The sequence below is a fragment of the Podarcis bocagei genome (assembly GCF_964188305.1).
Source record: "Podarcis bocagei genome assembly, chromosome: 1".
In the NCBI taxonomy this organism is placed as follows: Eukaryota; Metazoa; Chordata; class Lepidosauria; order Squamata; family Lacertidae; genus Podarcis; species Podarcis bocagei.
Genome location: NC_138125.1, coordinates 89210021 through 89237798, shown reverse-complemented (window position 1 = coordinate 89237798; position 27778 = coordinate 89210021). Strand labels below are relative to the sequence as shown.

Here is a 27778-nt window from a genome sequence, read left to right as displayed (position 1 = left end):
GGGAACTCCATGTTGTAACAAAGTTTCCTCCGCCGCTGCCTTTTTCTTTCCCCCCTTTTTTGTTTTGTTTTTCCCCTTTCCCCATCTCCCCCCGCCCCTCCCCCACCCTTTTATTTTCCCCTTCCGTTTTCATTTCCTTTTCTTTTTTAAAAAAGCTCCCCGCCACCAAAAAAAAATACCCCACCACCTCAACAACAATCTGTTAACTCCTGGAAAATTCCTCAAAGCGGCGGAGACACAATTGGAAGGAGGGAAGAGAGAGGAAGAGAGAGAGAGCGCTGCCCTTCTGGTCTAATGGACAGCGGGTCCATTATCACCCAGGTTAGCAAGGAAGAGGTGAACACGCCTCTGCAGGAGAAAGGTAAAGAGACCCGCGCGAACTGCCCTCCCCGAGGGGCAGAGGTCAAAGACGGGGCCGGGAGGGCATCTTCTCGGTGCCCACCTCCAGATCGCCAAGAAACGGGGCTGGGGGCCACTTGTTCCCATAACGCGCCACCTCTTCAGCTTGACAGATCGGTGACAAGGGAGCTTAGGATCGCCTTGCGCGCGTCTATAAGCGGGTGTAGCGGGGTGTTGAGGGAGCCTGCGCGCCCTTCTCGGACGAGCAAATCAATCCACGCCGGCCTCAGGTTCCGGTGGCAGGAAAAGAAGAGTGGCCAAGCCGCTTTTCTGGCGACGCGCGCTGCCTCCGGCTGCGCCCCCCCCCCCCCGTCTCCCCATTCTCTTGCGCGGATATATCGATCCACAGTGCAACGCCCTGGTGCGTGGTCGGCCCAAGAGGCAGGAAAGCTGTCCGATTTGTTGCGTCCAGTCCACCTCTGCGCCCTGGACACGGAGGCACCGAGGTAGCGATCGCGGCGCGTTGCACACGTGTATGTGTTGTCTGTGTGTATTGGCTCTCGAAATAACCGCCTCGCCCCGTGGGGTTGGAGGGTGCCCTGAAATGCTGGATTGGCGCAGTAGCTCCTTCGAGTTTTTATTTCCTTAAGGGCTTTGTGGGGTGAGGAGAAAAACTGGTTGTGTTTTTTTGGCGGGGTCCCACTTCCCTTCCCTTTTATATTCTGGATCCTATAGCTTTCCTTCCCCCCACCCCGATTTCCTCACTGTGTGTGGCATTCTTGAGCGAAGAGGAAGCTGTGCTTCGGCAACAGGCTTCATTAGGGAGGCGTATAAGGTATCCTCTTATTGATTTTTTACAAACAAAAAAAACCCCCACACCCTATATCCTGGATGCATCTCCCTCCATCTTTCCCTTTGCGTGTTATGGGGCAGTTGTTGCTTTTAGAGGATTTTAAAGCGAAAGTGCGTTTTTCACCGGTGAGTTTTTTTTGGTTCAGCTGTTTGCTGCTATGGGAGATTTTGAGCAGGGGAAAGCCCCCTTTGAGCAGGTGTGGGGCGCGCTGCACCCAGATTTGTGCCAGGTGTTAGTAAACACACGTCTGTAGGAGGAGTCTTCTTTGATGGCGCCAGAGATGTTAGATAGGGAGCTGTTCCCAATTCAACATTATTTCAGGATTGAGACTCAGGGTGGCTCTCTCTAACTTCCTGGAGATCCAGAGATTTTGCCTGACTTACCAGCAAGAGCAGCATTTTCTTGACCCTGGGTGTTAGCTTACACCTCCCTTTTTCCATTCTAGGTGAGGCACACGTGGGCTCACTAGATAGGCGATTATGAAGGAGTTGCTCTGATAGGGCTGAGGAAAGATGCCATTCCTAGCACCCTCTCTCGGTGCTGGGTGAGTTGTAAACATTGCTGGTGGAAGGTGGGGGGAGTGGAATAGCCCAAGATGGTGTGAGTGTGGTGTGGTGTTTTGCTAGCTGCTTTTAGCTTTTCTCCCACTGCTTCCTGGTGATCTTGGCTCTGTCGGAAAGGAAGCTGGCTGGCAAGGTTATGAAATCCTGAGGCCTTTTCACTAAGAAATTGGGGCATTTCTTGGGTCAGATGTGTTGGTGGCGGGTGAGAAAGGGGATGCTGCTCCCCCATGCTCATGTGCCCACTTGGACCCATCTGCTTTCGGCCATCTTTAAAAACACAACAACAAAAACGCCTTCTGGCTGAAGGCAGGTGGGGTGAATTGGGTAGAGCCAATGCCATTTAGTAGAGAGTGCTGAGAGAGGTGGGCCAGTCAGCTGACCTTGGTGCAAGACAACACTTGTTCTGAATGGGGGAGGCACAGGAATTTCTCTTGGGCTACTAAGATATCTGACAGCGGGTAGTGGTGGTGCAGAAAAGGGTCTGCAGCAACTTGTAACTCCCTCAGCCAACTTTTGACCCAAACAATCACATATTAAAGCCCCACTAGGGGCTCAGTAAACGTCTTGTTTATGCTGTTTGCCTGCAGCTCCCAAAATGAGTGGGGGTGTGTGATTATGTACTTGGTAAAGGTTAAGGGACCCTTGACCATTAGGTTCAGTCGTGGCCAACTCTGGGGTTGTGGTGCTCATCTTGCTTTATTGGCCGAGGGAGCCGGCATACACATGTGGCCAGCATGACAAAGCCGCTTCTGGCGAACCAGAGCAGCACATGGAAACGCCATTTACCTTCCCACCGGAGCGGTACCTATTTATCTACTTGCACTTTGATGTGCTTTCAAACTGCTAGGTTGGCAGGAGCAGGGACCAAGCAATGGGAGCTCACCCTGTCACGGGGATTTGAACCGCCGACCTTCTGATTGGCATGTACTTGGTAGGGGATGATAAATGGCTGGTGTTGTGTGTATGGTTTGATGGGTGAGAGGTTGGGCATGAGCAGGCCTGTGTGACAGGGTTCTGGGGTGCTATCAGCCTTCCTTTTCATTGGTGATATTTTGCAAACTCTCTGTCTGAAGCAAGAAGGTAAAGCCTAAAGCTGGCGGTTTATGCACAACAGGGATGGAACAGAAAAATGCACCCTGGAAGACATGTATTTGTGGGATAGTTTATGGTAATTGCAGGTTGGGAGACTGCTGTGGTGCTCAGGTCTTGTTTGCAGGCTTCCTATAGGTTTCTGGCTGGCCACTGGGAGAAGATGAGATGGGCTTTTGGCCTGATGCACCTAGGCTCTTCTCGTGTTAACTGTTCTGAGCAGGCAACCAAAATGAGGGCTTTATCTTGCCACTATATGTGGCTGGCCAGTTGTGTTTAGCTTGGGCCACACTACAATCTGCGAGGTACTGAGTCCTAGCACTGTAGCTGTCGTATACTGAGTTAAACCACTGGTCCATTTGGCTCAATGGTGTGTTTACAGGGATGGTCAACGTGGTCCCCTCTGAATATTGGTGGGTCCTTAAACATTCATCACACCAGCCTGCATGACCATTGGTCAGGGCTGATGGGAGTTGTAGTCCAAAAACATATGGAGGGCATCATTTTGGCTACCCTAGGTCTACACTGTCTAGCAACAGTCCCAGAATTTCAGAAAGAGATTTTCTCCAGCCTTTTTTTGGAGAGGTCAAGGGTTGAATCTGAACTCTCTCTGATGCAAAACATGCCTTCTGCCCTTGAGCTGTTCTTCTTCCCTAAAAGATTGCCCATGAACCTGATGTGGAACAAAACAAAGAGAGGGAAGAGGCTGTAGCTCAGTGATAGAGCATCTGCTTTGCATACAAAAGGTTGCAGGTTGAATCCCCAGCATCTCCACGTAGGGCTGGGAATCCCCACAAGGCTGGGAGAGCCACTGCCAGTCAGTGTAGACAATGCTGAGTTAGATGGGCCAATGGTCTAACTCAGTATAGAGCAACTTCCTAGATTCAATTCCTGGCATAGAATCAGAGAACCATAGAATTGTAAGGTTGGGACACCGAGGGTCATCTAGTCCAGTTCTGAATCTCAGCTAAAGCATCCTTGACAAACGGCCACTCAGCCTCTGCTTAAAAGCCTCCAGTGAAGGAGAGTCCACCACTTTCTGAGGGAGTCCATTGCACTGTCAAACATTTCTTACTGTCAGAAAGTTCTTCCTGATGTTTAGTTTGAATCTCCTTTCTTGAAACTTGAAGCCATTGGTTTGGGTTCTATCCTCCAGAGCAGGAGAAAACAAGTTTGCTCCATCTTCCAAGTGAAAGACTTTTAGATATTTGAAGATGGCTGTCATATATCCTCTCAGTTTCTTCTTATCCAGGCTAAACATACCCAGTTCCCTCAACTGTTCCTCATAAGGCTTGCTTTCCAGACCCTTGATCATCGTGGTCACCCTCCTCTGCACATGTTCCAGCTTGTCAATATATCCTTCCTAAATGTGGTGCCCAGAATTGGACACAGTATTCCAGGTGTGGTTTGATCAAGGCAGAATGGAGTGGTACTATTACTTCCCTTGATCTGGATGCTATACATCTGTTGATGCAGCCTGGAATTGCATTAGCTTTCTTTGCTGCTGCATCACAACGTTGACTCCTGTTAAGCTTGTGGTCTACTAAGACCACCTTTTCACATGTACTACTGGCAAGCAAAGTGTCCCCCATCTTATATTTGTGCAGCTGGTTTTTCCTGCCCAAGTGTAGAAGCTTACATTTGTTCTTACTGAAATTCATTTTTATTAGTTTTGGCCTAGTTCTCCAATCTGTTAAGATCATACTGAATCATGATTCTGTCTTTTGCAACATTAGCTAACCCCAGTTTGGTGTCATCTGCAAATTTGATGAGCATCCCCTCAATTCCTTCATCCAAGTCATTTATAAAGACGTTGAACAACAACCGGCTCAGGACAAAACCCTGCGGCACCCCACTTGTCACTTTTTCCAGGATGACGAGGAACCATTCGTGAGCAGTATTTGGGTTCGGGCAGTCAACCAGCTACAAATCCACCTAACAGTTACCTCATCCAGCCCACATTTTACCAGCTTCTCCAGTTAAAAGAGTAGCGGAGAGCAGGTGGTTCCAGAGGCCCTGGAGAGCTGTTCCCAGTTAAAGTGTGCAGTACTGGTCCTGTATGAAGCAGTGTCCTACAGAGTCATGTCTAGACACAGGATCTTCAGTAAAGGGCTCAAAGGATGGTTCTGCTTCCAGTGCAGACACTGCTGGTGGCAGATGGTATGTGTGTTAATTCACCTCCAGATAGCCCAAACGTTCTTTATTTAAAAGCTTTGCCCTATTTTAGAGGATTGGCTGTAAATCTAAATGTCACATGAACACAGAATATAGCAGACTTCTCTTATTGGCCACATACAGTCCCCTTGTTCTTGAATCTGGACCTGCCAATGCGATTCTGGTTTCCAAAAGTGCCACACGAAGTCTGTAGTAATGAGATCAGAGGAGACGCCCAAGAGGCCACACTGTCCATCCAAGCGGAGCTGGCTGCGTTTTGTGAGTGGAACAGTAGTTGACCAAAGAGACTCTTTTTGTAGGTTGCCCCTTAAGGAGCCTGTTCCAAAGCGGGGGGTGTCCAGTAGCGGAGCTTCATGCTCTGGCACAGGGGGTGGAGAGCAGGCGGGGGCGGGGCTGGGGGGCATCCTGGGGGTGTGGCGCCCAGCATGGGCAGGGGGGACAGCAGCGATGGCACCCCACTAGGATTGCGCTGCCGGGGGCGGTGCGCTCCCCCCGCACCCCTCTTCCTCCACTAGTGTTTGTCTGTCTCTCGTTCTCTCTCTGTGTGTGTGTGTATGTGTGTTTTAAAAAGTACTTTATGAATTTTAATGGGGAAGTGCCCATGTTTGTAACTCCCACTCAATTCCTGTTCTGTTTCCTCTTGCTTGACCAGAAAGTTGTTTAATGCCCAGTTCTGTCTCCCACCTTCTCTAAAAGGTGATTAATCATTCAGTACAGCTCTTTTACCTGCTTTTCTGTAGGCTCCATAAGTCATTCTCTTTCTGTGTCTCAGCCAACTTTCAAGCCTCTGGATGAGCTTCTGTAGCCTCTCTTCCTACACCACACAAATCTAGCTCTCCGAGTAGCTCTGCCTATTATGCTGACTTATGAGTTGTGGCAGAATTCTGTGCTGTTGCACTGCAGGCTGAGCTGCAAGTCAGGAAGTCCCCAGTTTGAGTCTGGCCTCTGCCACAAAGTCACTAGAGGGCCTTTGGGAAAGGCCTCTCAGCCCCTCAGGGTCTCTCCCTACCTGCAACAGTGAATAGCATAATACTGAATTAACCTTGCAGGGGTGCTGAAAGGGTTACAACTGAGCAGAGAATGCGATGTACGTTGAAAGCGCTATGTTAAATATTATTTTAATAAATTATCAGATGGGGTGGAGGAAGCTGCTCTCAACCTTCCACCACGATATGCTAGTTTATCACATGCCGTTTTAAATGCGAAAGGGCATTAAGCTACAAGCTCCTCATCTACATTCTGAAGCAAGCACCCCAGAGTCCCACCACCTCAGTCTGCAGCTTCATTCCACGCAAAGTGTGTAAGGATAATAATAACCTGTGAGCAGCCCTGAGACCCGCGAGTATAGGGTGGTACATAAATTCAACAAATAACAACAACAATAACAACAGCAACCCTCCCGCTAAGTACTAATGTCCTAGGCAAGTTGATGTTGGAACCCTTAACTGATTGAATTAACCTCCCTGTCTCAGCCCAACCTGCAGAAGATGATTATCTGCACAGTGGCAGATTTCATTGAGAGTGTGCCATTTTTCCAGCCCCAAAGTCCAATATGGAAAAAATAGAAATGTTGTTGGGAGATACGTGATAATGCAGCGGTTAGCATACTATGTATGGGCATTTCCCAGCTCGGTACATGGCAGATGTTTGGGACTATGGCCCCATCAGTCCCCATCAGCATGTCCATGTTGAGCCCAAGGCTGATGGGGGTGGTATGTCAAAACATCTAGAGCAGGTATAGGCAACCTAAGACCTATGGGCCGGATGCGGCCCAATCGCCTTCTCAATCCGGCCCACGGACGGTCCGGGAATCAGCATGTTTTTACATGAGTAGAATGTGTCCTTTTATTTAAAATGCATCTCTGGGTTATTTGTGGGGCATAGGAATTAGTTCATTATTATTTTTCAAAATATAACCGGCCCACCACGTGGTCTGAGGGACAGTGGACCGGCCCCCTGCTGAAAAAGGTTGCTGACCCCTGATCTAGAGGGCATCAGGTTGAGGAGGGCTGGCTAAGACAGAGAGTTCAGCATTTTTCTAGGTCTGTTTAGGTCCAAGTTGAAGAACCTGAGGTCCAGCTCCGAGGCCCTTCTGGTGAAGTTACAGGGAATCAGGCAGAGGGCCTTCTTGGTAGTTCTGTGTACCCTGTGGCAAACCCTCCCATCAGATGTCAGAGATAAACAATTACATGACTTTTTGCAGACATCTGAAGGCAGCTCTGTTTCAGGAAGCTTTTAATGTTTGATATTTTGGTGCCTTCTTTGATATCCTGTTGGACGTTGTCCAAAGTGGCTGGGGTACAATAATATTATTATCATTATCATTACCTATGAACCTATGGATATTACCAGACTACAGCTCACACAGTCACTCACCATTGGTTGTGTTGGCCAAGGCTGAAGTCCTACACAGTGTCAGAAAAGTATTGTACTTGGTTGGGCAAGGCTGCTGTATTTCTAAGCCCAAAGTATAACTTTCACTTTTGTTTACCAGAGCATTGAAGGTTTCTGTTTCCATTAAAGTGAAGGAATGTGTTCTCTCTCTCTCTCTCTCTCTCTCTCTCTCTCTCTCTCTCTGTGTGTGTGTGTGTGTGTGTGTGTGGCTGTGTCTCTCTGTCTCTCCTTCAAAATATACCAAATAGCAGAAGCACAATTTTATGTGCTGTTTACTAAATAGTAGTAAGTGCTTCTCACATTCTCAAAGTAGTACATTTTGTATTTCATAATTCAGTTCATTAGTATGGCAAATATTTCCCTTTCCCCACAATATACTACCCCTACCTGCCACCACTGTCATGCCTTCCAAATCTTCAGATGCTTTGTATCTCTGATTGGGATGGCCAGGGCTTTGTCCTGGACTTGGACTCGCGTAGGGTAACTCCTATCCCCTTGATCATGGTAATTTGGTCTCCTCCTCCTTTCTCAGGCCAACCAGGTCAAGTGATGGACTGGGGGAAGGACGTGTGTCCTTGAAGGGACCTTTTCAAGGGTCATGCATGCTTATGTGAGGCAGAAAAGCTGTCAAAAGACAGTTGCTTCTCTCTATCTTAAGCTGCCTTTGCCAACCTCATTCCAGGGCTGGCCGGGGGTGATGGGAATTGTAGTCCAAAACATCTGGAAGGAACTGGGCTGGCAAAGGATTAAATGATCTTCCAGACTTGTTTACATCCAGCCACTCTCTGATTATTGCATTCCAGGGGAAATGATATTTGCATCTCCTTCTATGGGGATTTTTATTAAGAATCTGGATCAGTGCCTTTCAGGCACAGTATAAGTGTAGGGGCGATTGCCTAAGGCCAAGGAATTGAACTGGATAACACCCAAGATTACTACCAATTCTATTAATAGTAATGAACAGTTAATAGGTGCAATGGTCCATGTGGGTATCTGCAAAGCAACCAAATGGACAGTGCTCCATGCGATAAACCTTTTGTAAGCCTCCACACAGATTGCATGGGTTAAAAACTTAGAGGTCTGCCACACAAGGAGTTGCTTTTAGAAATTATTTTCATCCTTCATTTCTTTTTTTAAAAAAGAAGATATTCCACTTTTTCTCCAAGCTCGAGGTGACACACATGGTTTTCCTACTCCCCATTTCACCCTCACAACAAGCCTGTGACGTCAGATAGTCTGAGAGCTAGGGATTGGCCCAAGGTCAATTAGAACCCTGGTCTCCCAGGTCCTAGTCCAGTATTCTAACCGGAACACCACACTGGGTCTCGGCTTATGTACAGCTTACGACATGCCACTCCACTCACACGAATTGCATCGTATATAAATGGAGTCTTTGTTGCTTAGGGAAAATTTGCAGACCACCTGGGTACATGGTGGACTGTTGGGAGTGGCTCTGCTCATTGGCACACAGTGGTCAGCAGGATACCCTGCACAGTTTTTTGTTTGTGCGCCCAGCACTGTGAGATGAGAACTGAATACGAGACTCATTCTCACATTCATAGCTCAGCATTGTCTACACTGACAGGCAGTGGGTGTCCAGGATTTCAGACAATAATTTTTTAACATTTGAGGTGGCTAAAGGCAAACTGCTATTCCATCTGACTCATACTGAAGGTGGGAATGATAATATTGGCCTGCCTTACAGGGCTGTTGTGAGAATTACTTAGAGGGTTTGTTTGAAACCCTTTGAAAACTTGAAGTATGCTATTAAAATATTTAGTACCACTATTATTAGACATAAGTAGAGCAGCAGGAATCTTGTGAGGCAACAACAAACTCCACATTCCTGTGAGTCTTTCAGCACTCTTTAATCTCATCCCTCAGTAATTCAGCCTTTTGGTTTCCCAAATGTCACAAATGACAAACTCAAGATTTTGTTCACCAGCACGCCCAAGGACTTGACTGTCACCCAGAATATTGAGAGAGTGAGACTCTTTTATTTTCCCAATTTAATAAGTAGCAAAGGAGAGAGACTCTCTATACATCCATTAAATAACACTGGCACTTTCTTTCTTTCTTTCTTTCTTTCTTTCTTTCTTTCTTTCTTTCTCTCTCTCTCTCTCTCTCTCTCTCTCTCTCTCTCTCTCTCACACACACACACACACACACACACACTGCTTCTCTACCCTGCTAAGAATTCTGACTGTGGAGCATGAAATCTCAGGGTTCCTTGATGGAATGGTTGCTGCAGTGGAGTGGTCAGAGGCCTAGTAAGCTGGACCATTTGCTTATTGATTTATTTATAAGATTTCTTACCCCGCCCTTCAGCATAAGGTGGTACGTTACAACAATTGAACGTACAATTATAAAAAATAAATAAATTCAATGATAAAACACAGCTTGTTGGGTCAGAAACTGGGCTTGCCTGCTTTTATGTCTGAAGTGTAAAAGGAATCATTATGGTCACCTGCTTTGCGTTCTGCTCTTAATGGGATATTGCTTTAGATTTGCATATTTCCCTATGGGGACATAATTTGACATAGTTCTCTGTGGCGGTGCCACCTTTTCTTTTGAATTCTTCCCCCCTAGAAACAAATTTGTGACATCTGCTGAAAAGAGTGGCCATGAGCCAGATGTGGAACAACAAAAACAAAACGAAGAGAGGAAAGGGGCTGTAGCTCAGGAGTGGAGCACCAGGCTTGCATTCAGAAGGTCCCAGTGTCAATCAGTGTAGACAATGCTACTCTAGATGGACCAGTGATCTCACTCTGTATGAAGCAGCTTCCTATGCATCATTTTGTTATCCTGCCTAGGGAAACTCAATGTATAGCATCCACACCATCCTCTTACAATAGCAGTATTCTGGTTTGCATTGGGAAATCAGAAGTGATTTCTCCCTGGTGATTTTTTATTTTTATTTTTTTGGTAAGGATCAGATGTTACAGCAGATTCTGAGTTGGGATGTTGTTTCTCAACCAGGATGGCAGGCCGTGGGGAGGCGGTGGAGCTGTGCTTTTCGGGGTGTGTGTGACTGTTTCACAAGTGTCTGGCCAGTGACTGACACATTGCCTTGCATTTATGCTTCAGCAGCTGCTCAGTATTCAGGCTTTGAAGCCCCAGCAAATATTCAGGTGGTGTTTTGTATTCATGTTACGCGTCCCAGGTCTCTCTTTTTCCTTTCTTTTTTAAAAGGCTGTATAGGTGATTAGCTGAAACTGCTTTACTCGGCCTTCTGGTTTAAGTACAGAAATGTGCTTTTAACAAAAATTCCCCAACAGCAGGGGCTAAAAAGGTTGTGCTGTTTCCTTCCGGTTGCCCTTGACAGTAAAAAGAACAACAACCGTGTTGTTGCGAAAATGAGGACCAAACAGGAAGAGGGATAGCCCTCCCCCTTGCTGCATATTTACAATGTATATCTGCCAACCAAAGAACATGGTGTACCTAATAAAATATGCCAAATGCAGGGATGGTGATTAAGTATACAAGACAAACAGTTCTCGAGATTGCAAATACGCTGGCATAGGAACAATGTGTCACCTCTGGATCAACATGTCCAATATTGCCATTCTGCCTTCTGACATCTCACTGCTTGTCCTGAAACACCATTTGCATAACCTGCAAACTACAAGTGGGCATTAATGCATAAGTCACTAGGGTAGCCTGATGCTGTTCTCCCCCTACTGCTGTTCTTTCTGTATTTCTGTACCCCCCCCCCCAGTTAAGGACACTTGCTGCAACTGAACCTAAAGCCAAACCTCATGCATATGTGCCCCCACTGCTTTATGGGATTTAGGTGGCAGGCCGCTACTCTGCACACAGGTTTGCTGCTTTTCAGGGGTGCCAACCTGTGCCAAAGATTGAGGGGCCCAGATCACGCGCACGACACCATGCACGCAACGGGCAACCAGAGGGCGGAGCTGAATGCAGTAGCCGGCAGCTCCTCCTCTCTCACACTTGGCAGCCAGACCTTGAAGCTACGCTTGGCACCGCACTCGGCCTCCTCTGTCTCCTGACATTTGGGAACATTGGGGGGGGGATTCTAGCCCCCCCCAAAAAAAAATTATTGGAGAGGCCAAAAGAGCTCAACCCTCTGGAGTTTGTGCCCTGCTGCTTTTACATCCGTTTTGGCCCTCACTGTGGTGGTAAACCTGCAACTGAACTGTGCTCCATTAGCGTGCACATGGGAGCTAATATACAGTGGTACCTCAGGTTAAGTACTTAATTCGTTCCGGAGGTCCATACTTAACCTGAAACTGTTCTTAACCTGAAGCACCACTTTAGCTAATGGGGCCTCCTGCTGCTGCTGTGCCGCCGGAGCACGATTTCTGTTCTCATCTGGAAGCAAAGTTCTTAACTTGAAGCACTATTTCTGGGTTAGCGGAGTCTGTAAGCTGAAGCGTATGTAACCTGAAGCGTATGTAACCTGAGGTACCACTGTAACTTGAAAGCAAATCAGTCAATCAATCATTGTGCCTGGAAAGCTAGCTTGTCTGAAAGAAGTGTAGGCTGGAACTCTTCACCTTGACATTTAGTTGTCTTTCTGGACATATATTTCCACACACACACACACACACACACACACACACACACACACACAAAGAGAGGAACGTTTAGTCATGTAAGCCTCCACCTACAGCCTGAAGTGGTACATCTCTGCACCCCAGCTGCGTCCCCTCAGTGAGAGCTCTGAGATGCAGAGAAGCAATACCCTTTTCCTCCTTCACACATGAAAGATAATGTATGTGAGCGCAACCAGCAAGAGATAAAACTGCAAGACGTGTGTTACCTCTGGCTAGTCCTTCCCTCCATTTTTTGTTTGTGCACATCAATTTATGACCTTACTCGCTAAAAGAGCTCCGCACATCATCTTACATGCAGCAACGTAGGGCCGAAGGCAACTCTAGATATCTGAAGCCGTGTCTTGTGCAGGTTCTTGGTTCTCTGATCTTGCAGGATTTGAAAGGCTGTCCCCCTCTTTGCCTACACTTCGCCTGCTTGCACCCTCTTCAACCTCTCCCTCATGGCTACTGACTAATTTTTGGAGAATACCTGTTTTTGTTTTTCACATGGTGTTGAGGCAGTCGTTCAAAGTAAAGGCAGAGGAACCCACCTTGACGCAGGGTTGCATGAGCCTTCATTGCGGCTTCCATATAGCTGGCTAAATAGCTGGTTCAGATGCCAGTTCTGCCCTTGTCCATCCAGCTCAGATTTCTTCCCCACTGATGACCATAAGAAGAGCCCTCCTGAATCAGGCCAACAGCCCATCTAATCTAGCATCCTGTTCCCACAGTGCCCAACCAGATGCCTATGGAAAGCCCACAAGCAGGACATCTCTCCTCGCTTGTGATTCCCAGCAACTGGAATTTGGAGGGCAATACTGCCTCTTGACACTAAAGATAGAACATAGCTATTGGGACTAGCAGCCCACAGTCCTCCAGGATCTCAAGCCAAGGGGACCCTTTCCCATCACCTGCTGCTGCCTCTTTTCTTTATAAAACCGAAGGTGACAATAATTGAGCCCAGGACCTTCTACGCTCAAGGCAGGTGCCCTGCCAGGGAGCTATGGCTCTTCCATTGCATCTTGGATGTTTCCGGAATAGCAAGAGCTCTGTTGGTTGGGACTGGCAGAATTGGGGACCTGGAACAGCAGGGAGCTGAAAAGGCAGCGCCTGCAGAGATGGGGGTTGCAGGAGGGCCTGCCAACTCCCCGCCCCCTTGCACCTCCTTGCCTGGCTGGCTTCCTTGGTCGCTCGCTCCCAGCCCACAGCTTTGGTGTCTTAAGATCCAGGCCGTTCCAAGCGGAGAATCTCATTATCTGGGGCCCGGATTATGGAGCGGGAGCTGCTCACAAGCAAAGGGATTAGATGTGAAAGTGAATTTAATCCAGAACCTTGGCAATGGCATGTGATTAAAAACTCCTCAAGTACTCCAGGTGCCTGGAGCATGTGTGTGACAGGAGAGAGATTGGCAGGTGGCAGGAAAAGCGAGACCATATTTCCCATCTGCCTAGACCCAGAAGAGGATGTTTGTGTGAGAAGTAGGAAGAGAAGATGGAGTGGTTTGTGTGTTTTGTTGTTGTTGTTCTGATAGGCAAAAGGAAGGGGCCCCTGCAGCACATCCGTTCCATTGAAAATGCCAAAACCTTGGAAATAATAGCAAATATTTGAATCCTGGCGGGTCTTTTACCAGGTAGGATTTGAGCCTTTTTAGTTGGTTTGTTCCTTCACTGCCCATCCCACCTGCAAACCCTCCTCCCTTACCTAGATGGTATCAACATCCCACCTGGCAGTCCCCCTGGTCCAGCAACCTGTTCTCACAGTGGCCAGCCAGATGCCTGGGGGAAGAAGCCCTCAAGCAGAAACCGGGCGCAAGAGCCTCTCCCCTCTTGTGGCTTCCAGCATGCAGCATGCTTGCCTCTGGTTGTGGAGGCAGAGCATAGCCATCGTGGGTAGTCGCCATCAAGAGCCTTCTCCACAAATCTGCCTAATCCTCTTTCAAATCCATCGAAGTTAGCGGCTATCGCTGTTTCCTGAGGAGTGAGTTCCATAGTTTAACTGTTCTCTCTGTGAAGCAGTGCTTTATTTTATGTGTCCTGAATCTTCCATAGTTCATCTTCACTGGATGTCTATGAGGTGTCGGATGACGAGAGAGTGCACAAAACTCTTCTTGGTCTGCTTTCTCCACACCGTACATAATTTTGTAGTTCTCTGTTGTCACCTTTTCTCTAACCCAAAAGTCTCCAAATGCTTCAACCTTTCCTCGTGCTCCATGCCCTCGATCATTTCAGCTGCCCTTTATTGAACCTTTTCAAATTCTCTGCACTCCGTTTGGAGGTGACACAACCTGAACTGTATGCAGTATTCCAAGTGCGGTTGGATTTCTACCATGGCATTATGATATTGGCACTTTTGTTTTCCTTTCCTAGTGCTCCCTAGCATGAAATTCACCTTTTCCTCAGCTGCTTTCATCCATTGACCATTCTGGTTCAGGGCTGATGGGAGTTTTGGAGTCACATCTGGAGGGCTGCAAGCTCCCCATCTGTGTCAGAGCAGTTGGCCTGGCTATATTTGGCACCTCCCGCCTTCCATCTTCCTCTCTAATCGGCCAGATGCATGGACCTCTCTAGCTGACAGAACTGTGGCCTGCTTTTGGTGATGGGTTGATTTGGATGTCTTCCAAGGACCTGTGGCTGATTCTACTTCCCATGGTTTATTCTTTTCTCTCTCAGAATGGCAAGTGTACGTTCTTGGCCTTGTGCAGGAAGCCACAGCCAGTACTGGTTCCATGGCAGATGTGTCCTTCTCATATACACGGTTGAAAACACACCTGCCCTGTGCACATGCAAAGTGTTTATTTGGTGTATCTGAAGAAGTGTGCATGCACACGAAAGCTTATACCAAGAACTAACTTAGTTGGTCTTTAAGGTGCTACAGGAAGGAATTTTTTTTATTTGGACTATGGCAGACCAACACGGCTACCCATCTGTAACTGTTTATTTGGTGTGCACCTTAAAACTACGACCCACAAAGGGGAGGGAAAGCAAATATCCCTTGGGCCAGGAAGCTCTTGTTGTTAGCGCCCCTTGTTGAGATTTTAAGACACTTGCAGGAGTTTTCCAACTGTGTTTAGGGCACTTCTGCAAAGAGCCAAAGGGATAAGATGGACAAAGTGCAGAGTATATTCAACAGTGACCCAATCTGTATCATGTCTCACCTGCAAGATTGAGTCTTATGGGCAGGGCTGTGGAAAAATACCTCTGAAGCAGCCAGGCCTGGGAGCGGGGAGAATAAAGACAAGAGTTTGACAGGACAGCACTCCCTTCTTATTTATACTTATCTCTGTTTCCCCCCTTCACCCCCCTCCCCTCCTTCTCGTGCAGGTGCTCAGAACCCATCACCTTCCAAGAAGCCCAGGAACCGCAGCATCTTCCAGTCCCTCTTCTGCTGCCTTTGCCATGACAACTCGGAGCCTATCCCTGTCAACAACAACGCCCCACTCCTGGTGGAGGAAAATGGATCGGTGCCCAAGGTAGGCCCCAGCTGGCTGGCAGATCACTTGCTTGAAATGACCAAGGGAAGGGTTAAGTATCTAGTGGGGCAGGCCAGGGCTGGTTTCTTGGGTGAACTGACATTTTAGACTTTTGCTGGATCTACTTTGGGGGGGTGTCTCTCTCTCTCTCTCTCTCTCTCTCTCTCTCTCTGTGTGTGTGTGTGTGTGTGTGTGTGTGTGTGTTTATTTAACCGCAACCCCAAGATCTACCAACCAAAGCTGGGTCAAAAGACAGCTTTGGAATTAAAAAGCAGGGGGCCTTTGAGCCTAGGAATTAGTTTTCAGCACCAGAAGTGAACGGACCTCATAGCCCTTTTGCACAAAAGTTCGTTTCTGGTTAGCTTCCTTCGTTTTAGCAGCCTAATTTAGATGTTGCCATTTTGCTGTTCTCGCTGATAAACATTTGGGGAGTAAGAACCCTTGTCGATCCTCTGCAGATGACCCAAAGATCTACCATTCAATCCTGATCTGCCTTCTGCTCACCCCTCCCTTAGGGCAACAAACTTGGTTGATTACAGGAGTTCCAATATTTTACAAAAAGGAACATTGCCTCCCTTTCCCCTCCAACTCCCAGGCTCTGCTTCTCCTCATCCATTCATAGTCATGATGCTTTTTAAAATTTCATTTTGGGCAAAATTCCCAAGCCTTTTGAATGGATGCAAATATTTTCAGTGTCAAAACCATTCAGGCCAGGCTGCAGCTAGGAGAGTGCTTAGAAATCTTAATGGGCTTGGTCATGTGGCAAGATGAAGCCCCTGCGCACCTCGCAAGAGACTTGGAGTGCACATTACAGATCATTTAATATGCATTAGTTACCCTTTTCCACACATTAACTGGCCTCTCGTCCTTCAGCGAGGGCACTTGCATTCTACAGAGGCAAGGTTTCCTCCTTGGTACCCCAGGCATCGGGGCAATAGACCTTTACATTTTCCTTTGCTGTAGGAGCTGAGGCCGGCTGAGCTCCTCTTGCCCATTTCCACCCCCCTGCTGGCCCTGTCACATGCCCTCTGCACTCCCTTGCTGAGCTCAGCAGGACCTCCAATGTGCTACATGACAGGTAAGGGAGAGGGGGGCAGGTGACAGGATGGGGGGAGAAGGAAATGGATGAGAGCCCCAGATGCAGCTGCCTTGAATTAAAAAAAAGGAGAAGCAAGAAAAGTGTGTGTGTGTGTGTGTGTGTGTGTGTGTGTGTGTGTGTGTAGGGCTAATGATTAAGAAATGCAGAGCTCTCCAGTTACACAAACACTGTGCAGACATTTTATAAATATGGAGTATGAAAACAGACAAATAACCGATGAGCCACCCCCAAAGGAATAAACAAAATTTTCTGCATGTGAAACAAGCAACCTTTGGTGGCTCTCTTAGGCAAATCCATGACTAGCTTTTGTCTGTTTTTAATCTTTGTAGTGCTCTGATGTTTTAAGGATTCTTAACTATTGGTACAACATGGAGCTTTTGCATTTATAGAATCATGGTATTTGGAAGGGATCCCAAGGGTCATCTAGTCCAACCCCCTGCAATGCAGGAATCACCGCTAAAGAATCCCTAACATATGGCCATCCAACCTCTGCTTAAAAACCTCTAAGGAAAGAGAGCCCACCCCCTTGGTTAAGTACTATTTAAGCCCTCTTCTTGTTTGTCCTTTCCAGGTTTGTTGCTGGGTTAGATTTCCTCTTTTCATGAAGCCGGGGGCCTAAACACATGGCAGGATGCTTGGGTTAGGTTGCCAGCCATGTTAGGAAGAGCACTGGGGGCTTTGTTAGCCCAGCGCTGCTGAGCTACCAACTCCTTTCAAACAGGTAGTCAAAAGTCCAGTGGATTCTATACTAGAGCATCTTGATCCTTGTCACTAGTGCCCTCTGGTGCCCAGTTGTGTAATTGCAAATGTCTGTGCTTTGTTTCAGAGCAGATCCTACTCCCACCCCAATGTCACCCCAACGCAGTTCCTCCTCCTCCCCAAAGTAGAATTTGTAACTGCAGGTTCACAAGATGGGGAATGGATTGGAGATTTTTTTAAAAAAGATGCTCCAGTCCCCAGTCCCTTTATCTTGGTGCTACCTTGGACTTCATCATTGCTTTCCAGGAGAACTGTGCCCAAGGTCTTTATACCAGCCCAGCATCCCTAAATACTGATTTGAAGACTTGGGAGTCAGCACAGGTTCTGAGCCCACCATCTCCACTGCCCTGCTAGATGCCAGCTTCCCTTACAGCATGACTCTGTGCCCTACACTCCTCCTCACAATATTTTCTCCTGTGTGTGTATGTGCTTCTGCAGGCTACTGTCAAATACCTCCTGCCAGAAACCAAGCCTCAAGATTCCAGCAAAATCTGTGTGGTCATTGACCTGGATGAGACATTGGTACATAGCTCCTTTAAGGTTAGTCCTTTCTCAACTGTTTTGCACACAAACACCCCACTGCCTGCTCTAGCCTTTGTTGACTCTCCATCCAGACAGCTTTATTTATAAATTTTAAGAGAATTTATAATCCACATCCCCACTATTTGGAAATCAAGGAGGTTCACATGATTATCCTCTCCTTAGTGCAGAATCCAAGACACTTTTAACTCCTGCCTCCGTCCCTTTAATGACTAGCGCACGCGCCCCCCTTCCTCCACTTCCCAAGTTTGGGAATAAAATCCAGAGGTGTCACTTCCACCTTTCTCTTCCCTAATCCAATATTCTCATCCTTCTGGACCAAAGCTAGGTGAAGCACCTACAGAATGTGTAGCTCCATTTCTCAGTTTGCTCATCCTGAGTTGCACCGCATTTTAAGTGCATTTCTACCTAGCTGTCTTTAGTTTCATGATATAACCAGGCTGCACAATTTGATATTTCCCAGGTAATGGAATCTGCCGTTCAGGTTTGCAAAATCTGGAGGGATTTTTTTTTTTGCCATTACCTATTCTCCTACCATGACAACATTTTTAAAAATGTAATAGTTTCTCTTTGTTGTAAGCCACCTTTTGTTATTGGGTAGCATATAAATCCTGGAAGTAAAGGCCTCTGGATTCCTTTCCTGGCAAACCCAAGAGCCCTGGTTGTGCTTTGCCCAGAAACAGCCCTCGCTACACCGTACGGACCTTGTGCTGCCTTTCAGCTGCTGGTTAACCAGCTGCCACCAGCTCTTCTGGAGCAGTGGGTAAGGCAGCGGTGAGGAACCTGTCCCTCCAGATGCTGCCAGACTCCCACCACCGCTGACCATTAGCTCTGCTGGCCAGGAGAAGGCTCCATTTACCACTCTGTAAGAGAGGAGCCATCTTCAGTTCCTGCTGCCAAAGATGTGTACTAGTGCCAGTTGCCCTGAGAGACGGTGGCAGATGGAGAGGAAGTACAGTGTGAGGGAGCAAAATGGCTCACTTGCAGGAAGCACCAAAGTCTAGAGATGGCCTTGTTGCAGAAACCTAATCTTATATGATGAGAGAGTACGGTTATGAGAATCAACCCTGGTAGTGGGGAAGATGTGAAGAGCAGAGGAAGCCAGCAGAGGAGGTTTAACTTCCCAACTCTCTGTCCCTTCCCAGCCGGTGAACAATGCAGATTTCATCATCCCAGTGGAGATTGACGGGGTCATGCACCAGGTATGGATGCTGCCGGGAGAGCCTAATGGGTAAAAAGAGGGGTTCTGGTATTGGCAGTGCTATTCTCAAAAGGGGGTTGCTGCATTTCATAGCTGATGTTAAATCGTCATAGGTGACTATGAGGTAGTCACTGGTATGCAGCGCTCAGGAAAAGGAAGGAAACCGCTTGGGGGTCAGTTGTGGTGGAGGATGGGGCTGAGCTTTTGCACCCCTTTCGTTCATGTTTTCCATCCCTACTTAGAAAGGCGGTGGCCAGGTTCAAGTAATCCAGGATAGGCTGTGAATACTGCAGTCAGCCTGTTCTCGATTACTTGGCCTTGGAGGCAGCCAGCAGCACCAGCCAGGATGGATACTACAGCTCCGTACCATCAGCCTTTGAAGAGGAACTTAACCACTGAAGACACTTTTCAGGTGCTTTGAATGGTTCCAGGGTGATCTAGACCAGCCATACCATTTTATATCACACACTTTGTATCTCAGAGGGGACATCTAACCATGGAGTGCTGCATGTTGAAATGTAGGAAGTAAAGGAACTTGTTCTGATGTACCAAGTTGCCCATGCATGGGAGCCAGCCCCAGGATACTGGGTGGAATCAGGATACTAGATGAAAAGTCATAGAGTATCTTGTCTTGGGATGTGTGAGATCCTAGAGTTGGATTCCAAAGGCTAACAAGGACCTCTAGAGCCAATCTTTCATGTAGGCCTGGATAAACTATCCTTCACAGAAGTTTCTCCAAGCTGTACTCCTTTCTGATGTCCACAAGCCATCTTGATAGTTCACATCAGTTGCCAACCTGTCCTCAAATACTAAGAACTAATATTAAATCTGTGTTGTATCCTCCTTTTCCAAATTCTTCCCACTGAAGCTTTGGAGACTGGCTGTTTTTTGTCGCACTTGCAGCCAGACATATGTGTTTTGGACTCAGGCATCTGTACCTGAACAGCCACATGCTGCGGTTGAGTCATAGCTTAGGGGACAGAGCACCTGAAGCATGGGGAGTCCCCACCCAGTCTTCCTGGCTAGCAAATACCACGGGTACCATGTTGATCTTCTCTTCAGCAGGTTTAGGTTGAGCATCAACCCCAAGAGTGGAAGAGTGCATGATGGGTTCACTCCCCATCATTTCCAGTCTGAAAGGATAATGTGACAAACACCCCACTCCCCAAGCCACTGCCAGTCAGAGTATGGAGCACTGGGCTCAATGGACAAATAACCTGATCTGGTATGAGAGGCACCTTCCTAAAGCTCTGTGTGCTCCTTGGGCAACTTGTTCCACTAGCCAGTCTCTTCTTCCACTCTTGGGGTTGATGCTTAATCTAAACCTGCTGAAGAGAAGAACAACATGGTACCCATGGTATTCACTAGCCAGGAAGACTGGGTGGGGACTCCCCATGCTTCAGCTAGCTAGTGAGCGGATCTGTGCCCTGCGTCCCCACCTCCATACTCTCCCTTCCCCTCCCCAGGTGTATGTCCTGAAGCGACCGCATGTGGATGAGTTTCTACGACGGATGGGTGAGCTCTTCGAGTGTGTGCTCTTCACCGCTAGTCTGGCAAAGGTGAGATTCTCCTCCTCCCACCTCCACACTGGAAAGGGTGATTGTTGACTTCAGACTCCTCCCCTGCTCCTACCACACCCAGATAGTGGGCTCATTGGGGAAACTTGAGGCACTGGGAAGAAAAAGCAAGCTGCATTGGGCAGGCAAGCACTGATTTTTCTTCTGCAGTGGATTGTCGAACAGAAATACAGAGCCCTTCATCCCTACTGTAAACTGGAGTAGAGAGGGTTAACCTCCCATCCAGGATTAGAGCTGGATTAAGTCGTCAGGAGAGGACAACTTTTTAAAGTGAGTGCATTGCAATAAAGCATTTGGATGAGCTTGAACGTAAAACATGAGCACTCCGAGGAAAGGGTTTGCAGCGGTTCTTTTCCTCTAACCTAGCCCCCGTTCTTCTACCTGGGCAAGGGAAACTGGCCGAGAACCCCGGGGATACGCACACTTACCTGCTGGGATGGAAGAAACAGAAATCTAATCATCAGAGGAAGGTGATGTGGGCTTCCGTGGATGCAAGTGGAGCAGTTCCATCCTGTCCCATCCCTTGCAATAGGCACACACACCTGAGTGTGGTCAAACTGACTCTCCTTCTCCTCCCAACCCCAGTATGCAGACCCCGTGGCTGACCTGCTGGATAAGTGGGGAGCCTTCCGTGCCCGCCTCTTCCGCGAGTCGTGCGTCTTCCACCGTGGAAACTACGTCAAGGACCTCAGCCGCCTGGGCCGCGACCTGACGCGGATCATCATAGTGGACAATTCGCCTGCTTCTTATGTCTTCCACCCAGATAATGCTGTAAGTGGCCAGGTAGCCATCAGCTTCCTGGCTTTTGCTGGGAATGCGGAGCGGAAGGAGGGGGTTGTGTAGGCAGAAAACAAAAACAAAAAAGCTGTACCGGCTCACTTTCTCCACCCTGCTGCACAGAGCTGCATGCTAGAGCAAAGCTTAAAATATACAGGTGGAGAACAGAGCAAGGGAGGACCTCAGTGCAATGGTCACATGCCCATTCTTTGGGATGACCTCTCGCACTTCGCTGCAGCACTCTCCCTTTTCCTCTTCACCAAGCTGCTTCCGTCCAGCTCTTTTGGACTACAACTCTCATTGGCTGCGGCCAATGGGAGTTGGATTACTAGGATCACCGTATTCATTCAATTTATATCCCACCCTTCCTCCCACAGGAGCCCAGGGTAGCAAACACACCTGTAAGAACCTCACTGAAAAGCATTTTAAAAATAGCTAAGAACAACCACACACTCTCAGCCAGCGGTTGCCGGAAGCAGCATATTTCAGACATCAAATGCCTGGGGTAAACAGGGATGTTTTAAAATTGCTCCAGAAAGAGCTGGAGGGGGCCAGGTTGGCAAAAGCAGCACTACAAAATTCCCCTTACACTTGGGCAAACACAGTTTATGCAGAGCTCCCTCAACAAAAGGCTGAGGGAGACTCTGTGTGTCTGGGCGGCTCTTGCACTAGGCTGGCATTCTTCCATTCCCACAATGCACCATGATGGGGAGAATGGGGCTCTGCCTCCTGGTCTTGGCCCCACTGTTCCCACTGTTTGCACACTGTGGCAGCCGGAGCACTGTTCTGGGCTCAAAGCACGCCTACCTACAACTCATTATCATTGTTGTATGCATTACGTACTTGCCTCCTAACCGCTTCCCTTCTCCCACCGTGGCAGGTGCCTGTGGCTTCTTGGTTTGACAACATGGCTGACACGGAGCTCCTGGACCTGCTGCCGTTCTTTGAGAGACTCAGCAAAGTGGACGACGTCTATACAGTGCTAAAGCAGCACCGGACTAGCAGCTAGTGACCGCAGGGGAGCTTTGGGCAGGGGAGAGGAGAGGAGGGGCGTTTGCCCGTCTCAGCTGCTTCCCTTTCATTGAGCAGGACAGCCTGCTCCTTCCCTCAGCCTAGCCCCTGGCAGCCTCAACGCACAGTGCAGAGCACAAGAAACCCTGCAGGGGGCGTCATCAGAGAGCGCTTGTTTCCGTGGTGCAGCAGGACAGGACCCCTCTCCCTCAGTGTCCGAGTGTGACCTTCATCTCCAGAGAGAGGAAGCCCCTTTCGACGCTGTGTTTTTAACGGTTTGCCCCCTTGAATAATGGGCTGAGGAGACTAGGACCTCAGCCCAGTTTTCCCTGCCCCTCTCATACCAAGTGGGACCAAACCTGTGGTCCTTTCTCCTCTAATCAAGGGGGGGGAACCAGAACCCTACCCCATTCCCCTGCCACCAGGTCAGGGGTGCTACACAAGAACCGGTCCCAGGTACCCACTGCATCTCGCCACTGTTTGCATCTTCTCCTCCTGTTTCTTTATTAGGTGTTGAGGCCTAGGTTTCGGGGCTTATAAGTGTCCCAGCTCTGTTTGTGGTGGTGGCGGCCACTGACTTGACTGGAGGCAGGGAGAGACCCCAGGTGGGAAGTATCTGAGAGAAGTTGGGATGGGGAGACAAAAGAGAACAGGCAGGACTCAGGATAAAGCGGGGGCTGGAAAGATGTGGGGAAATACAAAGTGGATTGAACATTTAGAGGGACTCTGTTGCATCTTGTCAAAGAGAGAGGGCATTTCTGCTTCAGAAAGACAGGCAAAGCTGGTGGGTTTCGGCTGAACGTTTGAGGGGTCCTAAACTGGATGCAGCTTATTTGCCATTGTTGAATAGGTTTTCTCCTTTGGGGTGCATACTGGAATGGAGTTGTTTTTCCCTCCCCTTGGTGGAGAAAATCCTGATTTGGAGAGGAAAATCCCAAGTTTTACTTAACTTTTTGGAACTGGCAGCAACCCAACAGAGGAAAAGAGATACTTGAGGAGCGAGAGGGAAGAAATTGGTGTGTTTGGGGAGGAGAGAAGCTTTTCTCCGCTGAGACGCAAGATAAAACTAGCTCTGTCAGTTTTGTCAACAGGGCCCTGTGACAGGTGCCTTGAGAGGGGAGGGAGTGACCAATCCAGTGGTTATACCAGCCCCAGATCGCCTGCCTTAACCCCATCCTTCATTCTATCTGGAGAGAATGCCTGAAGCTGTGATTTCTTGGAGCAAGAGAAAGATGGTTCACAATATCAATCGCTAGTAGAGAAGGGGGTCTGAGATGAGAGATGGGTTTGTGAAGATGGCTGAGAGGAAAGTAAGCGCTGCTGGTTGATCTGTGCTAGGGAGGAAGGCCGCCACCTTGAACAATCCGGTTTGACCCAGAATAAATTCTTCAAAGACTCTGAGGCTTAAGAGTGTGGGTTGGTGACACTGACCTGCAGTACCCATGTATGACTCACTCCAGTTGTCCTCCTTGATGCTTTTCTATATTCTACGCCAGCCCTGAGCTTTTCTTCCTTCAGCCTCTGGCTTTTCCAAGGCCTATTCTTCAGCTCCTTCAACTCAGCCCTTCCTGTAACCATAAATCACATATGCATAGGCCATACAGGGAGAGGGGTCAATCTCTTTCTCTGCCGCTGTGGGTTTATTTGTTTTCCCTTTATGCTGTAGTGCCTTCAAACCTTACAAGGCATTGAGGTGCAACTCTTGCCTTTGGGCTGTGGTTGGAATTCTCCTCCTGGACTTTTGAGGCATGTGGGGGAAATTGTGCCTTTTGGAAGTGATGGACCTGTTGGTATCCTAAAGAGACAAGAGTGGATGGACGCACAATGCTGGGTTGTGCTGGCGGCTGGCGCCTCTGTTTCCAATGCTTTGCCGACAGTCCAGCCACTTCAAGTTCCCAAAGGTGGTTTTGGCCAAAATCAAGCTGGCCGTTCCTTCCCTTTGAACCATATTTCCCCCCCACTTTGCCCAGCAGCTTTGAAAGCCTGTTTTTTAAAAGGAAAGAGAATCTTTAAGTCAGAGTAGAATTGCCTTGGTCCTCTGCCAATCTGTTCTGCAAGATAATGGATTTGCCTTGGTTTCTTTCCAGTGCCACTCTGAATTTGCCTTAAAATGTTTTTTGGATACAAGAAAACCTTGTGCCTTTTTTTTTTTTTTACTATTGTTCTTGGCTGTTTTGTTAAGAAAGGACATGATGCCAGGGCTCTTCAGAGCCTCAGCCCATTCAGGATGGAATGTTTCAGGAATGGGGCAGGATTTGGCTCTCAGTAGCGGCTCCTGGAGTAGCCCGTTGAGTCAGAGCAAAGCGCCATGCTGAACCTCACTGCCAGGGTGCAAGCAAGCAGCCCTTTGCAGCAAACTATGACCTTCTATTTAAATCTTACTAAATTGCTGTTGTAACATAGTTGAAGTACCTCATCACTGCCAGATTGGACATTATGGGGGATACTGGATGCTTAGAAACCTTTGAGCATGGGGTGGCATTCATTAACACAGCAGCTGGGAACCTCTGCCCTTCCAAATGCTGTTGGACTTCAATTCCCACCAGCCCTGGCCAATGGTCAAGGTAGATGGGAGTTGCAGTCCAGCAGCAATTGGAGGGCCGTTCCTGCTTCTAGCAGCTACTGCAGGTGTGGGGAGACTTTGCCCCTCTAGATGTTGCTGAACTACAACCCCCAGCATCCCTGGCCACTGGCCATGCTTGCAGCAGCTGGAAGGCCAAAGCTTCCCCACACTTGAGCTGCTGCTGGATTTATCCCTCTGGAATGTGTAATGTTTAGTATTGCCAAATTTAAAACCAAGCAATGAGAGCAGGCAGGAGGGAAATATCTTTTCAGAAAAAGTTTCTTGTGTATAAACTTTTTTTTCCAGTGGAACAGTAAAAATAAGACTACCACAACACACACATACACCTCCGCTCTCCATTGAAATCCCAAGCGTTCCCTAGAAAGAAAATGTTCTTAAACAAACAAACAAAAAATCCCTCCTTTTTCTTTCCTTTTTGTTGCTTGCATATTTGTAGCATTTATGCCAGTAGGATGCAGGATACCCATTATCCATCGTCGTTCCTTGGGATGCCTGAGGAAGGTTGCAGGTTTTTACATGAAAAGCCCTGATTTGCACCTCCTAGGCTCACGGATGGATCAAAACAGGCTCCCCACAGTCCTTCTTTGAATGTGCAGCACAGTTCTCTCAGCATTTTAAATGTATAAATAGGTATTTTGAGAGAAAATGCACATTTAAATATGTATTTAAATAGTTAACTTTCAAATGACTTTTTTATTTAAATGCAAGGGTAAAATCATGCCAAAGTGGCACAAAACAAAATAGAGAAGATTCCTAGGCATAATATCTTTTAATCTAATCTGTACCAAACTCAAGTGAAATTAACAACAAAGAGTTTGGTGGTACCTTAGGTGCTAACACTTTGTTGTTTTTACAGCAACAGTCTAAGATGCAAACCACTCTTGGGGCTGTGGGGAATTGCGGCTGTAACCGAGTGCACCCTTTCTTGAGAGACATGTTCCATTTAATGCAGTGGGCCTTGCCTCTGATTAAACTTCCATGGAGTTGCTCTGCAAGTCTCTTTGTTTTTGCCTCTAAGTTGAAGTTGCCACAAACACCAGTCTGCTCTACCCAGTGCTCTCCCATTGGAGTAGCTACATTTGGCCAAGTTTGTACCATCCGAATTGCATCAAATTCCACTGGCCTCTCCAGTCTCTTGCAGTGTGGTATGGCAGAAACTCTTCATCCTTCTGCACAGAACATCAGCAATTGTTCTAGTCTGGCAGTGTTGAGGTGCTCTTTTGCTCAAGGCCGTGAGTCACTCATGATCTGCAATGCCCAACAGACAAAATCCTCCTAGTCTGAGTTTCATCCAGACAAGCCCTCTGTGTGGGGAGTTGCCCTGTGCACCCCCGCAGAAAAAACATATTTTAATTTTTTACAGAATGTGGAAAGAAGAATTTTAACTGGGCACATTTTTAGATTATATAAATATGTATAATGTGTATATATTTTAGGAAAAATGGAAAATAAAAAACAATGAAGTGGGATGGGGAGGGAGGGAAACCATCTGAGGATTTTTATAGCTGTATTTTTAACAACGTTCCTGGGAGATGGTGATTGTTTTTGTGTGGTTGGTTGCCATTATTCTTGGTGTAAAAGGTGCGAGTGATCTTTGCCCATGAGTGGACACCTCTGTCAGAGAGTATGCTCCCCCTTCTCCAAACGCCTGCCGATTTCCCCTTCCTCATTTTTAACACATCAATAAGCTCAGCATTCATTAAGCTTAGTTTGCCAGTAGTTAGGATAAGACACTTATTCCACCTTTAATTTGTTTTTCCACCTGCATCAGATTATGGAAGATCCAAACCTGTTCACATCTCCCTTTCCCTGTTTCGCTACAGACACATTCTCTGTTTCTGTCCATCCACCTCTACCCCCTTCTCACTGGATGCTAGCTATTTACACCAAAAATGATACTTGCGGAGGTAGTAGCTAGCAAGCCCATCCTTACAGGGGAATGGCTTTTGCTCAAGAGTGAAGCTATTCTCCGTTTTTCCATTAAATTGCACCCCTCTCTCCTCTCATTTATTTTCTTCGCAGCAAAGGAGAGAGAGTAGAAGAGTACTGGGGAACCTGAAGCCCTCCAGGCATTTCTGGACTCCGACTCCCATCATTCCTGACCATCGGCAGTACTGGCTGGGGCCAATGGGAGTTGGAGTCCAGCAAGAGAGAGTCACAGGTTCCTCATGCCCAGGGCAGAGATTCAGTGACAGCGTGCAAGTTTAACGCAGTATTGGGGAAACTCCATGCTTTATTGGGAAAAGTAAAAGCTGATAACCTTTTCAGTGCCGACCTGGAAACTACAAAGAGCCACAAGTTTTCAGCTAGCCATATCACTGCAACTATGGCTCATTTTGCCCTCTTGAGTTTTCTGGGGTAACAGAGAAAGTTGTCCCTTCAGATTCTCACGCCACAAGCTTCTTCTTGAAGCTATGCCTTACTGCCCTCTGGAAGGTCATTAATGCAGGTTGGCAAGGGGTAGAATGTGGCCCCTCAGATGTTGCTAGACTACAACTCCCATCATTCCTGGCTATTGGCTGAGGCTGATGGTAATTGGAGTCCAACAGGTTTCCCCATCCCTGCCTAGCTCCCCCCGCCCCCACGAGCGATTGCCTTTGGAGGAGATGGAGATCCTCTCCACTCACACCTGTTCAGACTCATGCTGTGTATCTTCTGTTGACTACAAGCTGATCTTTTTTAACAAATGGAAGAGAGAGTGTAAGAAAATCACAATTCCAGATCAAAAGTGCCTTTTTGTGTGATTCAAACTGTAAAATAATCTTTAAAGAAAAAAAATTACAAACTCA

The 27778-nt window shown here is 47.7% G+C and overlaps 1 protein-coding gene across 1 annotated transcript; it reads left to right on the top strand.

Annotated features, from left to right (window-relative positions):
• Positions 1–27778, top strand: CTDSP1 (CTD small phosphatase 1). Its single transcript, XM_081201841.1, has 7 exons — positions 1–361; positions 15293–15441; positions 17738–17839; positions 18985–19041; positions 20507–20599; positions 21203–21388; positions 22275–27778. The coding sequence occupies exons 1-7, from the start codon at positions 295–297 to the stop codon at positions 22401–22403; spliced, it is 783 nt and encodes a 260-aa protein (XP_081057967.1). The 5' UTR covers positions 1–294; the 3' UTR covers positions 22404–27778.